The sequence below is a fragment of the Platichthys flesus genome, chromosome 13 (genome assembly GCF_949316205.1).
Source record: "Platichthys flesus chromosome 13, fPlaFle2.1, whole genome shotgun sequence".
In the NCBI taxonomy this organism is placed as follows: domain Eukaryota; kingdom Metazoa; phylum Chordata; class Actinopteri; order Pleuronectiformes; family Pleuronectidae; genus Platichthys; species Platichthys flesus.
The window spans coordinates 20,215,211-20,234,228 of record NC_084957.1 but is presented as its reverse complement, the minus strand read 5'-3'; the positions used below and the strand labels follow the sequence as shown (position 1 = coordinate 20,234,228).

The window sequence follows — 19,018 nt, the reverse complement described above, 5'->3', positions numbered from 1 at the left end:
GCCAACAAGGAGACAGCTGACCTTTCTATCCATCAAAAATAATATAACTCGCAAAATTTTAGTTAACATGTGGTTGTAATTTTGTAAGGTCTGTAAGAGTGCTGTTACTCACGTCGCTGAGTTGCTCGTTGACCTTGCGTGCTTGGGTGTACACCTGCATGTCGGGAAGACATATCCACTGGTGAAGATACTTGCGGTAGTGAACGCCGCTGACAGTGGACTGGGTCTTGCGGGCAGACAGGATCTCCAGCATGTCTGGTGGGATATGGTTCTTGGCCTTGGTCTTCTCATAGTCTTCCCTGTACAGACGCTATTAAGATGGACGACACATGGCAATTTCAGCTCTGTGTTTCGGTATGCAGAAAATAATCCACACATCTTCTTTATAACTGAGCAAATTTTGCATTCATCATAAAAAGATCGATTTCAACTTACGTCTAGCACCAGCTTTCCAGCTTTGACACAGCGAGCAGTAGCAGGATCGTCCGCAAGAGACTTGGGCAGACTGTAGAGGGATTTGAACTTCTCATAGTCCTCCTTGTACTTCACCTACAGGGGAAAGATGACTCAGATTTGATTTTTAACGCTCAACAGAGAAACCCCCAAATGAAGAAAATCCCATCTTCTAAAAAAAAAGTATTCAAATTTTGGCAGAACAATTTAAATTGAACTCACGCTGCTCAGAACGACCTTCTGATTTTTGGCATGTTGTAAAGCATGTGAGTCATGTGGAATCTTGTAGCTCTTGTCTTTGATTTTGTCCCATGCAGCTGTGTAGTTTTTCTGTTGACAGAAAAAACAATATTGTGAACATAATATTGTATGTAAACAGCTGTTGATAAGGCTGACATTTTCAATTTGGCAGTGACAGATACGGTAAGTTAATCTTTACTTACGCTGCTGAAGTAGTGTTTGAAGTTGCGGCACTTGGCATAGTCATAGGTATCCAGTACAGTGGTGTACAGGTGCTTCTCCTTGTGATAAGCCTCCCTATAGTTGAGCTGTCAACAATAATTATGTAATTAGTGCAGTCAATTAGAAGCAGGCATTTCAAACTGAAATAATGTGTTTTGCAGTGCAGCTCACTCACGTCACTGGCCCAGGTGTGACCCAGAACAGCAGTCACATAAGCTGGGGTGTCTGTTACAATGGAGTAATTGTTGAATTCTTTCTTGGCCTCGTCTCTGTATTTCAGCTAAAAGGGAAGAAATTACATTGGTATCTTATCACAGTTCAACAGACTCAAGAATGATGTTTCTAGACAATAATATCTTGGCTCAGTTATCTCATAAACTGTGAATGATGCTACCCCTGTAGTAACTCACTTCACTCTGCAGCTCGTAGGACTTCTTAGCACGAAGAATCTCAGGTGTATCCCAGACAAAGCAGCCAATACCCTTCATCCAGGTCAGGTCCTCCTTATAGAACACCTAATTCAAAGTAATAAGAAAAATGCAAAAGTTATATGCTAAATAATAGAGAAAGCACTTGGATTTTTTTTTCCCAATCTCTTACTTGAAAACAGATAAATCTATTATGACATACTTTACATCAAACTGACCTTTAAAACCATTGTTCTCACTAAATTAGAACAAAACCTATTATACTACAAAACTACTATTACAATAGCTCTCAAGAGCCTAAAAAATTGCTTTTATCAACTATCAATGAACCCAATATCATTGACTGTATACAAAAATAGTTACTCGAGTAAACTGCCTTTATATCCAGTATAAAATTAAACAACTGATGTGACAAGAAGTAGTTTAGTCTTCTGCAGCAGGACGTTGCACAAGCACCAGTCATGCATAATGAAGGACCTACATCACTGAGAATCTCGTTGGTCTTGCGGGCACGAATGAGATCTTCCTGTTCGGGATGACAAGTCCACTGGTGCAGGTAGGTGCGGTAGAGGACATCGCTCAGCATGTCCTGGCACCTTTTAGCGACTTGGTTAGCGATTATGGTGGGTGGGATGTGAGTCTTGGTCTTGCTTTGATGGTAGGCCTGCTGGTAGAGCCTCTGCAATGAAAATAATAGAATTAACCCTGATGTGCTATTAAAACTGTAAGACAAATTTATATATGTATGTGTATGTGGAATAAATTGGAAAACTATTGACAATGTCTTACCAGTCCCTTGTTCTTCTCCTGCTGTCCACATCGTTCCACCTCAGGGAAATCGACCATTGTTGAAGCCATGTAGCGGCCCTTAGCCTTCTCATGGGAGTCCTTGTACTTGACCTGGAAATCAGAAGAAAGGCTTGATTTTGTTTAAAAACATAATGATCCTCTTTGCTTTTGCCTTTCCAGCACTGACTACTCAAAACAAGTGCACTCACATCACTAGCGATCTCCCTGCCCTTCTTGCCGCTAAGAAGTGGGATGTAATCGTGGTCCAGGCTGTAACCTGAAGCTTTAGATTCATCCCATTGTTGTTTGTAGTATTTCTGAAATGACAAAAATAATGCACAAAGTTAAAACAAGGCAAATAAAAATATGTGATATGTAATGTATCATATAATCTACAAGTGATAAAATTACCTCACTGATGATCTTCGCCACATCCCTGCTATGGGCCAGTTGAGGAGTGTCCTCTGAACCAATATAAACACCCTTCTCTGCATTGAACGTCTCTTTGTACTTCAGCTAAAATACAAAGATAAGAATGTTATTTAGATTTGTTTATTCACATGCATTTTGAAATTTAGCAATTGAAATATTGAAATTCAACATACGTCACTGAGGTTGGCAGCATTTATCTTTGCCAGGATGATCTCGGGTCGGTCAACAATCAGGGTGAATTTGCCAAACGCATCTTTGGCACTCTTCTTGTAAAGTCTCTGCAGATTCGAGTGACAAGATGAGACACATTGAGCTGATGCCAAGTTGACTAAAATAAAAAAAAGATAAATCCAAAACAGAAGTGAGCACAGCTAACTTACTTCGTTGAGGATCGCCTGGGCCTTCTTGACCTTGACGTGGTCAACAGACTCAGCTGCCATCCATCCGCAGCCACGGATCCATTCCAGGTCAGCCTTGTAAAGGTTCTGAGGACACAAACAAAGACACATTTTTTATGGGTGGTTTGAACATTTTCAGTGAGTTTATAGTGTGAAAATTCTAAATAAGTCCTAGTTTGGGGTAATTTCTGAGAGCACTCACATCACTTTGAAGTTCATATGCTTTGCGGGCCTGGATGACATCGTTCTGGTCTGGCATACAAGTCCACTGGTGAAGGCGAGTTCTGTAGCGGTCGTCATTTACTTGGATCTGGCATTTCTTAGCCAATTCAAACTGAAGCATGTCCACTGGCAAGTTGAACTTGGTCTTGACCATGTCGTAGTCTTTCCTGTACAGGGCATCACTTGCAATCCTGGCTGAGTTCAAAGCCAGCATGATCAGAGGGTCGTCTTCCACGCAGCGGGCACCAATGTGGTGGCCGAGTTGCTTGCGGTATGACTCAAGGTATTTGTGCTGCAGGACAGACAATAATTATCATCTCCATTTGAATGTGTTCGCGGTCAAATAAAAAATAATCTCAAGTGGAAATGATAACAACTGTAACCGTAATCTTGCTACTCACATTACTCTGCACTTTGGTTGTCGAGATGCACCGCTTGATTGGTACAGCATCTCCAGGCATGAAGTACCCTGTGGCTTTGACCTGGTCCCATGCTTTGGTGTAAAGTTTCTACAAAAGAGGGAAATACTTATCATAGGTTTATCATTATAGAGCCTTTATGAAGCTGATAACAAGAGGGGGAAATACACAGCTCAGTGTTGAGGAATTGATGCATAAAATTAAATCCTAAGAGGTGTAATCTTACAGGGTGAATGCTCTTAGCCACTTCTCTGGCTGTGGCAAGAATTGGAGTGTCCACCAGTGAGTACTTGGTCTTGTCCTGGTGCCAGGCTTCACGATATTTGGCCTGAAAAAATGAGAAACCAAAATTTAGTGACAGGAATCTCCTATTGACAATTTTCTGTAAGGTGTTTTAAAAACCAAACAGGATTTGAAAAGCAGAGTCATCCTCACCTCGTTCAGGACAGCAGCAGCATTCTTGGCACAGATAATGTCCACTCTGTCATTCGGAACTGTGAATTTCTGTGTATCCAACTTGACACGGTAGCCTCTCTATAAAAGCAAGAATGATTTTCCGATTAAACAATGGTATTAAATGTTGAATGAATGACTGTGATGTTACAAGTATTAGTAAACTTCAGACTGAGATGGTCAGTAGTAATCAGACTTACTTCAGATATGGCCTTCTGTGCCATCTTCACCTTAATAACATCCACACACTCATGTGGAATCCATCCACATCCACGTATCCACTCCAAATCAGCTTTGTATACAGCCTGATGAAACAGAGAAGGCAGATTTGTTAATGACATGTAGTTTGTACAAAACATATTAAAATGTGAAAGATTTTAGAGAAAAAAAACATAATCATTGTTACAATAATGTATGTGAACGAATGCTATATGCCATGAACCTACATCACTCTGGAGATCGTAGGCCTTTCTGGCCTGGACCACATCAGTGGAGTCTGGCAGGCAGGTCCAGTTGTGCAGGTGAGTCCTGTAGTTGAAGTCATTGACCTGGATCTGGCATTTCTTGGCAAGTTCAATATTCAGCATGTCCACTGGCAGGTTGAACTTGGTCTTGGACTTGTTGAAGTCCTTCTTGTACAGAGCATCACTGGCAATCTTTCCTGAGTTCAGAGCCAGCATGATCAGAGGGTCTTCTTCAACGCAGCGGGCACCAATGTGGTGGCCGACCTGCTTGCGGTATCCTGTCTTATACTTGTACTAAAAGAGAAGAAATGAGTGGTTAATGACAATTCTGGAAACAGCTAACTTGCAAATCTGCTCTTAAAAACCGTATCCATAGTTTTTTTCTTACATCACTGACGATGTCTCTGGAAGCTCTAGCCTTCAGCACAGCAATAGCATCTTCTTTGATGTGGTAGCCTTTGGCCTTCTGGTCATCCCACGTCTTAGTGTACAGTTTCTGCAAGTATCGTCAAAATACTGTAAAACATACTGTCAACTCATGAAATTCAGGGAAAATACATTTCAAGGGAATATGTAATTTGATCATTCAAGATATATATTGTAACTATAAGTGATTGTAACTTCAAACTTACATTGCTGATATTGATGGCATTGGCCTTGGACAGTTCTAAGCCGGGGGTGTTTGGTGGAAGGTGAAAGCTGAGCTTGTCCTTATCCCAGACTTCCCTATACTTCCACTGTCAGAAAGAAACAAAATCCATTAACTACTTTATTTTGACACATTCATTTAAACAGATATTTGCAAAAAATATTTAGTTTTACAGATTTAAATTCAGCAGAAATATAAGTACGTTTGCTGGAAAATTGTATTACTCACATCACTGATATTGTGAGCATTTTGCTTAGACAGGAGGATAGATGGGAGGTCTACAACGCTGGTGAACTTGACAGAGCTGGGGGGCTGGCGGTAGAGCCTCTCATTAAGGATAGTCTGGGCGTTTCTTGCTTTGATGACGTCTACAGAGTCTTGAGGTGACCAGCCACATCCTCTCAGCCACTCCAGATCAGCTCTGTATACGGCCTAGAAAACAGATTAATACTGAATCAGTTATGACTTCATTAAGTACCTTTCAGGGATCCAATTAAAATCTGTTGGATGCAGACTGAAAACATTGGGTAGGATATGAGAATCTATAAAGCTAAGACATTTTTATTTGCATGGTCATGAAAACACAGTCATTTATTATAATTTCTATAGAAGAGATCATTTTTGTTATAGCAGTAAAAGTAGGATTAAAACTCACAACAATAGCTCCAAACTTGGCTTCCTTACTTCATCAACATGCCTTAAGCAACTGAACTTTACATGTACTTACATCACTCTGCAAGTCGTAGACCTTTCTAGCCTGGACTACATCACTCGAGTCTGGCAGGCACGTCCATTGGTGCAAATGAGTTCTATAGTTGAAGTCGTTCACTTGCTTCTGGCACTTCTTGGCCAATTCAAGTGTCAGCATGTCCGGTGGAAGGTTGTACTTGGTCTTGGTCTTGTTGAAGTCCTTCTTATAGATGTTGTCACTGGAGATCTTGGCTGCGTGTGCAGCCAACATAATCAGCGGGTCGTCTTTTACACTAAGGGCACCAATATGATGGCCACACTGCTTGCGGAAACCAGCCTTGTATTTGTACTGAAAAGTTAGATAAAAATTGTTCGTTATTTTCTAAATGAAAACCATTCCAGTAAATTGAAAAAAATGGAGAAGAATGCAGATTTAAAACAACAACATAAAGGGAATGTAAAAACTTGACTTACATCGCTGACGATGTCTCGGGAGGCTTTGGCCGCTAAAACAGAAACTGCATCTTTGGGCAGGTAGTAGCCCTTGTTGATGGTGTCCATGTAACCTTCACGATAATATTTCTGGAGTAATACAAATGATGATGTCAATGATGTGTCTCATATGATACAAGATACAGAACAAATGGAGCAGACAATTAAAATTACACTAGATATGAGGTAAAAGGATTCCATCATGTTATCATTTCATTCCAATCCTCAATCTAAGGCCTATGAGTTTATTTAATAAAAAGACAGTTTCTGATATATCAATGATCTGCAATGTATGAATTGGTTATACAAATAAATAGAGAGGTGCGGCTTTACCAGACTGGTGTTGAGTTTATTCTGTTTGGCCAGGACAATCTCTGGGGTGTCAGGCATGACGTGAAGTTTGGTCTTATCATTCTCCCAAGCAGCAGTATAAGCTTTCTGTAAACAGCATATGAACATAGATTAGTGACACCTGACTTTATTTTGTTGAAGAACATGTACACAATACAAACAGAGCTTTGGCTAAAACCAGTTATGCCTTAACATGTTACACTTTTCTGTTGATGGGGAAAAATACAGTTAACTCCAATGAAATAATATGAATTAGGATGAGCTGTCTTTACCTTATCCATGATCTGGGCATTGGCCTGAGCAAGGGCATATGGCATGTCACATGTATTGGCAGTGAACTTGAAGTTCCTAGGATGCTGACGGTACTTAATCTCACTGAGGATCTCTGCTGCTTTCTTGGCCTTTTCCACATCAACTGACCCTATTGGCACCCAACCAGTCCCCCTGATCCATTCCATGTCAGCCTTGTACACAGCCTACAAGTATGGAGACAAGCAGAGTCACAGTTAGTGTAAATTTAATGTGAATGGAGTAGTCAGTAAATACAGCTTGACAACAGTCTCAAAACTCACGTCACTCTGCAGGTCATACGCCTTTCTGGCCTGGACCACATCATTGGAGTCTGGCAGGCAGGTCCAGTTGTGCAGGTGAGTCCTGTAGTTGAAGTCATTGACCTGGATCTGGCATTTCTTGGCCAGTTCAAGATTCAGCATGTCCACTGGCAGGTTGAACTTGGTCTTGGACTTGTTAAAGTCCTTCTTGTACAGAGCTTCACTGGCAATCCTGGCTGAGTTCAGAGCCAGCACAATCAGAGGGTCATCACGAACACTGAGAGCCCCAATGTGGTGGCCCACCTGCTTGCGGTATCCTGTCTTGTATTTGTACTGCACCGAGAGAAAGAGGAAAGTGAGAGTTCAGTGTCAAATGTCACAATAAGAGAGGTGAGAATTTAACTTCAAGTTACGTACATCGCTGATAATTTCTCTTCCTCGTTTGGCGGCAATAATAGAGACAGCATCGGCCTTCATGTCATAGCCCTTTCTGAACATCTCATCGACACCTTGCCTGTAGAGTTTCTGAAAACAGAAATGAAAACAAATGAATTACAAAATGAAAACCAGGATGCCTAAAATGCTAATTCACTGACAACTACAGAGAAACCTAGATCAAGTCTAAACAAACATACCTTGCTCATGTTGTATGCATTAGCTTTGGAAAGCACCATCTCAGGCATGTCAGGGATCACATGAGTCTTCATCTTCTCAGCCTCCCAAGCCGCAATGTAGTGTTTCTATGGGGAGAACCAAAAAAGAAATCATTAACATAAATTGTAATCGCAAGTTGAAGACTGAGTAAATGTGCATAATTTGTAAAAGAGGGATGTTCTTTACCTTGTTGATAGTTTCAGCATTTGTTTTGGCTAAGGCCATTGACATTGAGGTCATGTCAGTCTTAAACTTCAGTGTTTGTGGTTTCTGCCTGTAGAGATGTTCATTGAGGATTTTTCCAGCATTCTTGGCTTTCAACACATCCAGCGAACCAATGGGGATCCATCCCACACCAATAACCTCATCCATGTCGGCTTTGTACACAGCCTGGAGATAAAAGCATGAACATGTGAAATCAAAACACATGAGTGTCATATATTGAGGAATGTTGAATATGTCAAAAAGAAATGCTCACATCACTTTGTAGATCATAGGCTTTCCTGGCCTGTCTGACATCACTCGAGTCTGGCAGGCAAGTCCACTGGTGAAGCCTTGTGATGTAGTTGGCGTGATTGACCTGAATCTGGCATTTCTTGGCCAATTCAAGGCTCAGCATATCTACTGGCAGGTTGAACTTGGTCTTGGACTTGTTGAAGTCCTTCTTGTACAGAGCATCACTGGCAATCTTTCCTGAGTTCAGAGCCAGCATGATCAGAGGGTCGTCTTGCACGCAGCGGGCACCGATGTGGTGGCCGACCTGCTTACGGTATCCTACCTTGTACTTGTACTACAGAAATCGGTAGAAAAAAATGTTGATGTTGCAATTAGAACATCCGTCACAATGTGTCAATGAAATGAACAGATATATAACGGAGTACAGTTACTCACATCGCTGACAATGTCCCTTGAGGCCTTAGCAGCCTTCACAGAGACTGCATCCGGAGGGAGGAAATAACCCTTGCTAATTGCTTCCTCAAAGCCTTGCCTGTATAGTTTCTGTAAAGAAAGACATACATTACTACATTTTCTATGCTAGAATGATTTGATTGTTTAAATCTATAACACCAAATGGAGATATAATTGTGGCATAAAGAAAAGCTTAAGGATATCAAGAATATTCCAATTTAAGTTTGCAATGGGACTATGGTAAAGGATCATATTTAAAGAATCTGCCTTAGGATCCCTTATGACTGCTATTCCAAGCAATAATATGTAGGTGGTTATCAGTAAACATATCTGCCCTTAAAAGGTTTTATAAATAAAAAAAATAATTTCAAATATAAGAAAAGATTTTCAAACCACCAAGATGAAGAAGAATACTCTTCAGGTTATATTGTTGATAGATAGGATAGAAAAAATCGCACAACATAAATATTCAGGGTAGTCTTCCTGTCACATGCAATATGAACAATACTCACCCTGCTCATGTTGATAGCATTTTGTTGAGAGAGGACAATTTCAGGAGTGTCAGGTTTGATGTGCAGCTTGATCTTGTCCTTCTCCCATGCATCGATGTAGAGACGCTGGAAGAAACCACAGATAATATAAAAATGTTGATGTGCTTTTAACGTAAGTAACTGTGAGATTGACATCTCCAGTCTAAATCTAGGTGAGGATGAATGCTACTTTGTAAATGGGCAAGGCGATATTCTTTGCCAGAACAATGTTCATGGCATCTGTAGGGCTGGTGAAGGGAATAGTGCTGTGGATCTGCAGTATTGAATAGGATTTCTCACCTTATTCATAACCTGAGCATTGGCCTTAGCCAGTGCCATGGGCATGTCTTCCGTGGTGATCTTGAACTTGTAGTTGGATGGGGGCTGACGATACCCTCTTTCACTTAGAATCTGACTTGCTTTCTTCGCCTTCTCAACATCAAGTGAACCTATAGGCACCCATCCAATACCCTGCATCAATCTCTGATCCTCCTTGTAAACAGCCTGGACAGAAAAAAGGGTTTCTTGTTGTGAGAAATGTCCAAAATTGGAAAAAATATACATAAAAAAAAATCATATACTCACATCACTCTGGATGTCATAAGCATGTCTAGCCTGGCGGACGTCGCTTGAGTCTGGCAGGCAAGTCCAGTTGTGCAAACGGGTGATGTAGTTGGCGTGATTGACCTGGATTTGGTTCTTCTTGGCCAGTTCAAACGCCAACATGTCCACTGGCAGGTTGAACTTGGTCTTGGACTTGTTGAAGTCCTTCTTGTACAGAGCATCACTGGCAATCCTGGCTGAGTTCAGAGCCAGCACGAGCAGAGGGTCGTCCTGCACGCAACGGGCTCCGATGTGGTGGCCGACCTGCTTACGGTATCCTGTCTTGTATTTATACTGTAAGAAAAAATTGATTATTTAATTGTGTCTACGACTTACATTCCATCTTTGGAAAAGGCGGAAAAATTTGGTAATTTGTTCACAATACTCAAACTGGCAAACTAGAATTAGCTGCCAACAGTGAAATGCATGACATCCGTCCAATAGGGGAGAATGTTCTACCTCTAAAGTATCTCCTGGATGTACAGAATGATGAATATCACTATTATCTGTTACAATTAATTTCAACACTTACATCACTGGCAATATCCCTAGAAGCCTTGGCTGCACGGATAGAGACGGCATCATTGCGTATATCGTAGCCCTTCTTCTTGGCATCTTCATAGGCCTGTGTGTACTTTTTCTGTAACACAACAAAAACATGCCACAGATATTAAACATAGACTGTACATAAATTCATGCAAGTTATCCTTTTGTATCGTGATAACTGTTAAATCTTTTACATACCAAACTGTAGTTGACATTGTTTGCTTTGGCCAGTATAATATCCATAGCATCAGGCATAAGATGGATCTGTGTCTTTTCATTCTCCCAGGCTTCATGATAGGATTTCTGCAGGCAAAGGGACCAACAACATGAGAAATAACTGACAACATGAACTCTTGATGTGTACATTTTTAAGATAAAATAACTTTATTTTCATATTCAAAAATAGTTGAGTAGTTTAATATTTTACTGCATAATTATTTAAATTGGATTTCTTACCTTGTTCATAACCTGAGCATTGGCCTTAGCCAGTGCCATGGGCATGTCTTCCGTGGTGATCTTGAACTTGTAGTTGGATGGGGGCTGACGATACCCTCTTTCACTCAGAATCTGACTTGCTTTCTTCGCCTTCTCAACATCAAGTGAACCTATCGGCACCCATCCAATACCCTGCATCAATCTCTGATCCTCCTTGTAAACAGCCTTGACAGAAAGAAAAGGGTTTTTTGTTGTGAGAAATGTCCCAAATTGGAAAAAATATACATTCAAAAAAATCATATACTCACATCACTCTGGATGTCATAAGCATGTCTGGCCTGGCGGACGTCGCTGGAGTCTGGCAGGCAAGTCCAGTTGTGCAAACGGGTGATGTAGTTGGCATGATTGACCTGGATCTGGTTCTTCTTGGCCAGTTCAAACGCTATCATGTCCACTGGCAGGTTGAACTTGGTCTTGGACTTGTTGAAGTCCTTCTTGTAAAGAGCATCACTGGCAATCCTGGCTGAGTTCAGAGCCAGCACGAGCAGAGGGTCGTCCTGCACGCAGCGGGCCCCGATGTGGTGGCCGACCTGCTTACGGTATCCTGTCTTGTATTTATACTGGAAGAAAAAATAGATTATTTAATTGAGTCTACCACTTACATTCAGACTTGGAAAATGCGGAAAATTAGGTAATTTGTTCACAATTCTCAAACTGGCAAATTAGAATTAGCTGCCAACAGTCAAATGCATGACATCCGTCCAATAGGGGAGAATGTTCTATCTCTAAAGTACCTCCCGGCTGTACAATATGACGAATATCACAATTGTCTGTTACTATTCATTTCAACACTTACATCACTGGCAATATCCCTAGAAGCCTTGGCTGCACGGATAGAGACGGCATCATTGCGTATATCGTAGCCCTTCTTCTTGGCATCTTCATAGGCCTGTGTGTACTTTTTCTGTAACGCAACAAAAACATGCCACAGATATTAAATATATACTGTACATGTATTCATGCAAGTCATCCTTTTGTATCGTGATAACTGTTAAATCTTTTACATACCAAACTGTAGTTGACATTGTTTGCTTTGGCCAGTATAATATCCATAGCATCAGGCATAAGATGGATCTGTGTCTTGTCATTTTCCCAGGCTTCATGATAGGATTTCTGCAGGCAGAGGAACCAAGATCAGGAGAATTTACTGACAACATGAACACAGGATGTGTTCTACTTTATGATAAAATAATTTCCCTTTCATGTTCATAAATAGTTGATAGTGTAGTTTAATACTACATTGCATATACATTTTTTTATAGAAGGATTTCTTACCTTGTTCATAACCTGAGCATTGGCCTTAGCCAGTGCCATGGGCATGTCTTCCGTGGTGATCTTGAACTTGTAGTTGGATGGGGGCTGACGATACCCTCTTTCACTTAGAATCTGACTTGCTTTCTTCGCCTTCTCAACATCAAGTGAACCTATAGGCACCCATCCAATACCCTGCATCGATCTCTGATCCTCCTTGTAAACAGCCTGGACAGAAAAAAGGGTTTCTTGTTGTGAGAAATGTCCCAAATTGGAAAAAATATACATAAAAACAATCATATACTCACATCACTCTGGATGTCGTAAGCATGTCTGGCCTGGCGGACGTCGCTGGAGTCTGGCAGGCAAGTCCAGTTGTGCAAACGGGTGATGTAGTTGGCGTGATTGACCTGGATCTGGTTCTTCTTGGCCAGTTCAAATGCTATCATGTCCACTGGCAGGTTGAACTTGGTCTTGGACTTGTTGAAGTCCTTCTTGTAAAGAGCATCACTGGCAATCCTGGCTGAGTTCAGAGCCAGCACGAGCAGAGGGTCGTCCTGCACACAGCGGGCCCCGATGTGGTGGCCGACCTGCTTACGGTATCCTGTCTTGTACTTGTACTACAAATATAAAACCAAACATCTGATCAGAGTGTCATGTAAGATATTTTTAACAGTATAAATATATTTTTCAGACTTTGCTGAATATAACTGCCAGTTTTGATTTAGCATGAAATTGTGTAGATAATAAATATGAATTTTTACAATGAAATAAAATACAACATAAAAAATCTATTAATCATTACTTTCACTAAGATTTTTCAAACTTTTGATAATTTTTTCTCACATATGTTAGATGAAATATTAGTTGTGCAAAGCAAAAAAAGTTCAACTTTAATTATTTTACATCGCTGGCAATATCCCTTGAGGCCCTTGCTGCTTTAATGGAAACGGCATCGTTACGGAGGTCGTATCCCTTCTTCTTGGCCTCTTCATTTGCCTGCTTGTATGTTTTCTGTATAAAAGGAAAAAACAAACAATTTGTTTTACATTATCTGAAAAGTGGTAGAGTATAATCAAGTATATTGTTTATTTTGGAAACTATGACAAATTTAATTGATTGACAGTGTTTGAGAAAGACTTACCAAACTGTAGTTGACTTTGTTTGCTTTGGCCAATAGAATATCCATAGCATCAGGCATGACATGGACGCTGGTCTTGTCTTTTTCCCAGGCTTGATGGTAAGCTTTCTGTAAAGTAATTGTTTACAGGATGTCATGATTTTATATGTAAATACAGTGTATATATATATATAAACATGTATATATATATATTTATTGTCATTGACCTGCATTCGTAATCAAATCAACACTGATCTCAGACTAGTATCCTGCTCATAACATTAAGTAGGCAACTCATAAAAGTGATTTATAAAGTAAATTCTAATCATGTTGAGAAAGTCTTGAACAGAATCAGCTGGATTGTTTTTTAGTTTCCGCAAAAGAAATACCTTGTTCATAACATCAGCATTGGCCTTAGCCAGTGCCATGGGCATGTCCTCCGTGGTGATCTTGAACTTGTAGTTGGTTGGGGGCTGACGATAGCCTCTTTCACTTAGAATCTGACTTGCTTTCTTCGCCTTCTCAACATCAAGTGAACCTATAGGCACCCATCCAATACCCTGCATCGATCTCTGATCCTCCTTGTAAACAGCCTGGACAGAACAAAAAGGGTTTCTTGTTGTGAGTAATGTCCCAAATTGGAACAAATATATATTCAAACAATTACGAATTTACATTCATAAACATGGCAATTTTCCAAAAACAATCATATACTCACATCACTCTGGATGTCATAAGCATGTCTGGCCTGGCGGACGTCGCTGGAGTCTGGCAGGCAAGTCCAGTTGTGCAAACGGGTGATGTAGTTGGCGTGATTGACCTGGATCTGGTTCTTCTTGGCCAGTTCAAACGCTATCATGTCCACTGGCAGGTTGAACTTGGTCTTGGACTTGTTGAAGTCCTTCTTGTACAGCGCATCACTGGCAATCCTGGCTGAGTTCAGAGCCAGCATGAGCAGGGGGTCGTCCTGCACGCAGCGGGCCCCGATGTGGTGGCCGACCTGCTTACGGTATCCTGTCTTGTACTTGTACTGGAAGAAGCAAGTGTAAAGATTTTGATAATTAAAATCCGGTCAGGGTTAAGATATGTAATTATACTCAGATTAGACAGAAGAGAATAAAAAAATGCCACTCATATACTTACATCACTAGCGATACGAGTGGAGTTCTTAGCAGCCTGGACTGCAATGGCATCACCACGAACATGATGGCCCTTCTTCTTGGAGAGCTCATTGTCCAATTTGTACAGTTTCTAAAGAGAGAGATATTACACATTTTTAACTGTGCTCAGTGTACTCATTTCCTGTTTGTCATTGCTGGACATAGAGTACCACTTACTGCAATTAGTAAGAAGTCAATGGAAAAAATGACATTGTAATATTTTAAAAGCATCCTAATATTCATTTGAGTGCCCTAAACTTTAAAACCTTTGACACAGTGCTGTTCATTTTGTTGTTATGAATAATAAAAGATCGAGAAAATTAATTGTGGAACTTGTGTAGAAAAATGAAGGTATTACAACGTACCTCACTGTAGTTTTTCTTGTTCCCTCTAGCCAGAACAATGTCCATTGCATCAGGCATGATGTGGATCGTAGTCTTGTCCTTTTCCCAGGCTTTGAGGTAAGATTGCTAAAAAACAAAAATGTACTTGATTTGATTTATCATAATTAATGGGATCTCTCTGTTAATTTCATTTGCAGTCTAATCTCGTACCTTATCCATAATCTTGTTGTTGGCAGTGGCCAGTACCACATCCATGGACTGCATGTCTTTGGTGAATTTTAAGTTGGTAGGACTTTGACGATATCGTTTCTCACTGAAGATATTGCTGCCTATTTTTGCTCTTTCAACATCCAGCGAACCGATAGGAACCCATCCTATTCCCTTCATGAAGCTATTATAATCACTCTTGTACTGGTTCTGGGGGGGGGGGGGGGGGGTAACCAAAAGAAACAGTATTAGCAATACAGCAACACATAGTATTGGTAACATTAATATAAATCTTAGATTTCTGTTTTAAAATATTTTATAGGCAACTCTTTTTACATACATCACTCGCAATGAACTGCATGTTACGAGCCAGTCGCAGGTTCATGGCATCAGGCAGCACGGTGTAGCGGGAGGTAATCTGCTTGTATCCAGCCATAGTCTGAACAGCAGAGGCCTTCTTGGCCAGGACCACACTCATCATGTCCACTGGGGTGTGATACTTCAGCTTGGACTTGTGGTAGTCCTTCTTGTAGTTCTTCTCACTCTGCAGCTTCGCCACAGCCATGTAGTGAACCAGCAGAGGATCGTCTTGGATGCTGCGGAAACCAACATGGTGGCCTCTGGCCTTCTCATAAGCCAACTTGTACTTGTACTGTGAGAGCAAACAAAATCGTTGTCACTCAAAGAAACTTTAGTGTTGTACTATGTAAATTTTAGCAGCTATATTGAGTATATTAATTCCATATTACAACTTACATTACTGGCAATATTGGTACCAGACTTGGCGGCTACAATTGAGATGGCGTCTGCTTTAAGGTTGTGGCCCTTATTAACCATCGCCACAACTCCAGCTTTGTAAAGTTTCTATCGAAAGACACAAAAGTGATATAACAGTGAAATAAAACAGTGTTTACAAATATTCACAGACTGATCATCATTAAGCATCAACAATATTGACTATGAGAAGAGATGGATTTATCAGTTTCGATGATCGTTCTTACATTGCTCATGTTGAGGGCATTAGCTTTGGCAAGGACGATCTCAGGTGAATCTGTCATGACGTGGATTGACCGTTTGTCCTGGTCCCAAGCGGCAGTGTAAGCTTTCTGTAAATTAATTGCCAGAAAAACAAATTAATTACAATGTCAATTAGCAGATTATTTTTCGCATTTTTGTGACCCCCACACTTTAGGGAACAGTTAAACAGACCACACCTTATTCATTATCTTGTTGTTGGCAGTAGCCAGAGTCAAGTCCATGGAGTCCATCAGCTTCTTGGACTTGAAGGTGGATGGAGGAGTGCGGTATTTGTGTTCGCTCAGAATCTGACCACCGAGCTTGGCAGTCTCAACTCCAATTGAACCAATAGGGATCCATCCAATACCTTTGATGTAGTTGTTCCATTCAGACTTGTAGTCCCACTAAAATAAATTTCAAAGAAGACCTCATGAATCTTAGGGATCATACTACAACTATTAATCATTATCTACCTTTCTAAATGGATATAATTATTGTAGGTATAGCACACCAATTTCAACTTACATCACTGGCCTGGGCATTCATTTTGCGAGCCTGCACAAGGTTAATGGCATCAGGAAGGAGAGCGTAACTGTGCTGGATTTGTCTGTATCCAGCCATAGTCTGAACAGCAGAGGCCTTCTTGGCCAGGACCACACTCATCATGTCCACTGGGGTGTGATACTTCAGCTTGGACTTGTGGTAGTCCTTCTTGTAGTTCTTCTCACTCTGCAGCTTCGCCACAGCCATGTAGTGAACCAGCAGAGGATCGTCCTGGATGCTGCGGAAGCCAACATGGTGGCCTCTGGCCTTCTCATAAGCCAGCTTGTACTTGTACTGTGAGAGCAAACAAAATCTTTGTCACTCACAGAGACTGTATAGTTCTATAATATGAATCTTAGTAGCTATGTTGCGGTAATTGATTTCACATAAAAGATTTCTACAACTTACATTACTGGCAATATTGGTATTAGACTTGGCAGCCACAATAGAGATGGCATCTGCTTTGAGATTGTGGCCCTTATTCGCCATCTCCACAACACCAGCTTTGTAAAGTTTCTGTGGAAAGACATATACATTAACATGAACAAAATAAATCTAATTAAACTAAACTCATAAAAATGAACATTTGTAATGTTATTTAATGCCTGACATTGCTCATGGTGAGGGCATTAGCCTTGGCCAGGACAATCTCAGGAGAATCCGGCATGACGTGGACTGTACGTTTGTCCTTCTCCCAAGCTGCAGTGTAGGATTTCTGTAAATAAAGACACCAGAAAAATAATTAAGTATGTCGCATATTGGCAAGAACATTAATTTAAAATTTGTGAAAGTGCACTACACATTTAAATGTGTTTCACCTTGTTCATGATCTGGTTGTTTGCAGCAGCCAGAGTCAAGTCCATCGAGTCCATCAGCTTCTTGAACTTGAAGTTGGATGCAGGAGTGCGGTACTTGTGTTCGCTCAGAATCTGACCACCAAGCTTCGCAGTCTCAACTCCAATTGAACCAATAGGAACCCATCCACTACCTTTGATGTAGTTGTTCCATTCAGACTTGTAATCACTCTGAAAAATTAGACAATGAAGATTTAATGTATATTATTTCTAAAGTTTACATGACGTTTCTTCAACTTTAAGTCAAGCACACAATGTAGTGCATCTTTGATGTCAACACATCTAAAACAAGGTTTTAAAAACTGCCATGCCCACTCACGTCACTTGACTGGGTGTTCATTTTGCGACACCGCTGCAGGTGAAGATTGTCAGGCAGGAGAATAGAGCTGTGAGGAATCTTTTTGTATCCAGCCATAGTTTGAACAGTAGAGGCATGCTTGGCCTGGACCACACTCATCATGTCCACTGGGGTGTGATACTTCAGCTTGGCCTTGTGGTAATCCTTCTTGTAGTTCTTCTCGCTCTGCATCTTAGCCACAGCCATGTAGTGAACCAGCAGAGGATCATCCTGGATGCTGCGGAAGCCAACATGGTGGCCTCTGGCCTTCTCAAATTCTTTCTTGTATTGGACCTAAAAGAAAAAGGGAAGGAAAAAGTTACTTGTAGATTATAGTTGTTTCGCTAAAATTCAGTTTACACAGAACAAAAACAGTGTTGGGTAGGATTAACATACATTGCTGGCAATATGTCTGCCATGCTTGGCATGCAGGACTGAAATAGCATCGGGCTTCATGTCGTATCCTTTAGCAATATCTTCCAGCCACTTGTGCTTGTAGTGACTCTGTTGATAAACAAAGAAGTGTTAGGTACACAGATGATGCTGAACCACATTAATATGGCATTTCCAGGCAAGTAATATTCCTTTGACTTGCACATTTGCTGATTAAACAACATTTAATATTGATATGAATAGAATGTATTGTGCTCTAACCTCACTAAGGGTCTGGGCATTGAACTTAGCCTGGAGGAACTCGGGGCTGTCCGCAGGCAGATTATAAGTGTGCAAGAACTTCTCACCAGAAGCTTTATATGCAGCCTAGAGGAAGGAAATCAAGAAATAATTAACAGAAATTTTGAACCAACATGCTTTAGTATGTCAATATATTATAGAGAGAAGCCAATATTACATTGTCCATAATCTTTGAGTTGGTAAGAGCCAGAGTCATGTTCATGGCATCACTCTTGCTCGTAAATTTGAGAGTGCTGGGATGCTGGCGGTAGCCCCTTTCTTTCAATGCAGCAGTAGCAGTTTTGGCCTTCTCAACATCCAGAGAACCAATAGGGACCCACCCTGTGCCTTTACAGAAGTTGCTATAATCTGACTTGTACAAATTCTGCAGACATATAAGGGAAAAAGATTATGGAGTGTCATCAAACATCACAAATTGGTTTTCTCCTGTGAATATCAATCAAATTACTTACAAATACAGCATTTATATTAGTATTACACTATTGTTAGAAATAGGCGAAAA

General features: G+C 40.7%; 1 protein-coding gene across 24 annotated transcripts in view; it reads right to left on the bottom strand.

Annotated features, from left to right (window-relative positions):
• neb (nebulin) overlaps nucleotides 1–19,018 on the bottom strand; it is a 56,496-nt gene that overhangs the window by 24,059 nt on the left and 13,419 nt on the right. For all 24 annotated transcript variants that reach the window (XM_062401989.1, XM_062401990.1, XM_062401993.1 and 21 more), the window contains 61 exons: nucleotides 18,674–18,880; nucleotides 18,478–18,582; nucleotides 18,220–18,327; nucleotides 17,806–18,117; nucleotides 17,451–17,657; nucleotides 17,243–17,347; nucleotides 17,041–17,148; nucleotides 16,615–16,926; nucleotides 16,287–16,493; nucleotides 16,074–16,178; nucleotides 15,829–15,936; nucleotides 15,413–15,724; nucleotides 15,076–15,282; nucleotides 14,887–14,991; nucleotides 14,505–14,612; nucleotides 14,080–14,391; nucleotides 13,751–13,954; nucleotides 13,386–13,490; nucleotides 13,148–13,255; nucleotides 12,550–12,861; nucleotides 12,266–12,469; nucleotides 11,999–12,103; nucleotides 11,787–11,894; nucleotides 11,239–11,550; nucleotides 10,952–11,155; nucleotides 10,694–10,798; nucleotides 10,482–10,589; nucleotides 9,932–10,243; nucleotides 9,647–9,850; nucleotides 9,329–9,433; nucleotides 8,799–8,906; nucleotides 8,386–8,697; nucleotides 8,094–8,297; nucleotides 7,889–7,993; nucleotides 7,671–7,778; nucleotides 7,275–7,586; nucleotides 6,975–7,178; nucleotides 6,685–6,789; nucleotides 6,334–6,441; nucleotides 5,897–6,208; nucleotides 5,398–5,601; nucleotides 5,153–5,257; nucleotides 4,909–5,016; nucleotides 4,503–4,814; nucleotides 4,257–4,361; nucleotides 4,039–4,137; nucleotides 3,830–3,931; nucleotides 3,586–3,693; nucleotides 3,165–3,476; nucleotides 2,945–3,049; nucleotides 2,738–2,842; nucleotides 2,544–2,648; nucleotides 2,342–2,449; nucleotides 2,133–2,243; nucleotides 1,825–2,022; nucleotides 1,326–1,430; nucleotides 1,091–1,195; nucleotides 897–1,001; nucleotides 676–783; nucleotides 436–549; nucleotides 113–310 (listed from right to left, as the gene is read on the bottom strand). In XM_062401989.1, coding sequence (XP_062257973.1) covers nucleotides 113–310; nucleotides 436–549; nucleotides 676–783; nucleotides 897–1,001; nucleotides 1,091–1,195; nucleotides 1,326–1,430; nucleotides 1,825–2,022; nucleotides 2,133–2,243; nucleotides 2,342–2,449; nucleotides 2,544–2,648; nucleotides 2,738–2,842; nucleotides 2,945–3,049; nucleotides 3,165–3,476; nucleotides 3,586–3,693; nucleotides 3,830–3,931; nucleotides 4,039–4,137; nucleotides 4,257–4,361; nucleotides 4,503–4,814; nucleotides 4,909–5,016; nucleotides 5,153–5,257; nucleotides 5,398–5,601; nucleotides 5,897–6,208; nucleotides 6,334–6,441; nucleotides 6,685–6,789; nucleotides 6,975–7,178; nucleotides 7,275–7,586; nucleotides 7,671–7,778; nucleotides 7,889–7,993; nucleotides 8,094–8,297; nucleotides 8,386–8,697; nucleotides 8,799–8,906; nucleotides 9,329–9,433; nucleotides 9,647–9,850; nucleotides 9,932–10,243; nucleotides 10,482–10,589; nucleotides 10,694–10,798; nucleotides 10,952–11,155; nucleotides 11,239–11,550; nucleotides 11,787–11,894; nucleotides 11,999–12,103; nucleotides 12,266–12,469; nucleotides 12,550–12,861; nucleotides 13,148–13,255; nucleotides 13,386–13,490; nucleotides 13,751–13,954; nucleotides 14,080–14,391; nucleotides 14,505–14,612; nucleotides 14,887–14,991; nucleotides 15,076–15,282; nucleotides 15,413–15,724; nucleotides 15,829–15,936; nucleotides 16,074–16,178; nucleotides 16,287–16,493; nucleotides 16,615–16,926; nucleotides 17,041–17,148; nucleotides 17,243–17,347; nucleotides 17,451–17,657; nucleotides 17,806–18,117; nucleotides 18,220–18,327; nucleotides 18,478–18,582; nucleotides 18,674–18,880 — 10,224 coding nt within the window. The remainder of the gene's footprint in view (nucleotides 1–112; nucleotides 311–435; nucleotides 550–675; nucleotides 784–896; nucleotides 1,002–1,090; nucleotides 1,196–1,325; nucleotides 1,431–1,824; nucleotides 2,023–2,132; nucleotides 2,244–2,341; nucleotides 2,450–2,543; nucleotides 2,649–2,737; nucleotides 2,843–2,944; nucleotides 3,050–3,164; nucleotides 3,477–3,585; nucleotides 3,694–3,829; nucleotides 3,932–4,038; nucleotides 4,138–4,256; nucleotides 4,362–4,502; nucleotides 4,815–4,908; nucleotides 5,017–5,152; nucleotides 5,258–5,397; nucleotides 5,602–5,896; nucleotides 6,209–6,333; nucleotides 6,442–6,684; nucleotides 6,790–6,974; nucleotides 7,179–7,274; nucleotides 7,587–7,670; nucleotides 7,779–7,888; nucleotides 7,994–8,093; nucleotides 8,298–8,385; nucleotides 8,698–8,798; nucleotides 8,907–9,328; nucleotides 9,434–9,646; nucleotides 9,851–9,931; nucleotides 10,244–10,481; nucleotides 10,590–10,693; nucleotides 10,799–10,951; nucleotides 11,156–11,238; nucleotides 11,551–11,786; nucleotides 11,895–11,998; nucleotides 12,104–12,265; nucleotides 12,470–12,549; nucleotides 12,862–13,147; nucleotides 13,256–13,385; nucleotides 13,491–13,750; nucleotides 13,955–14,079; nucleotides 14,392–14,504; nucleotides 14,613–14,886; nucleotides 14,992–15,075; nucleotides 15,283–15,412; nucleotides 15,725–15,828; nucleotides 15,937–16,073; nucleotides 16,179–16,286; nucleotides 16,494–16,614; nucleotides 16,927–17,040; nucleotides 17,149–17,242; nucleotides 17,348–17,450; nucleotides 17,658–17,805; nucleotides 18,118–18,219; nucleotides 18,328–18,477; nucleotides 18,583–18,673; nucleotides 18,881–19,018) is intronic.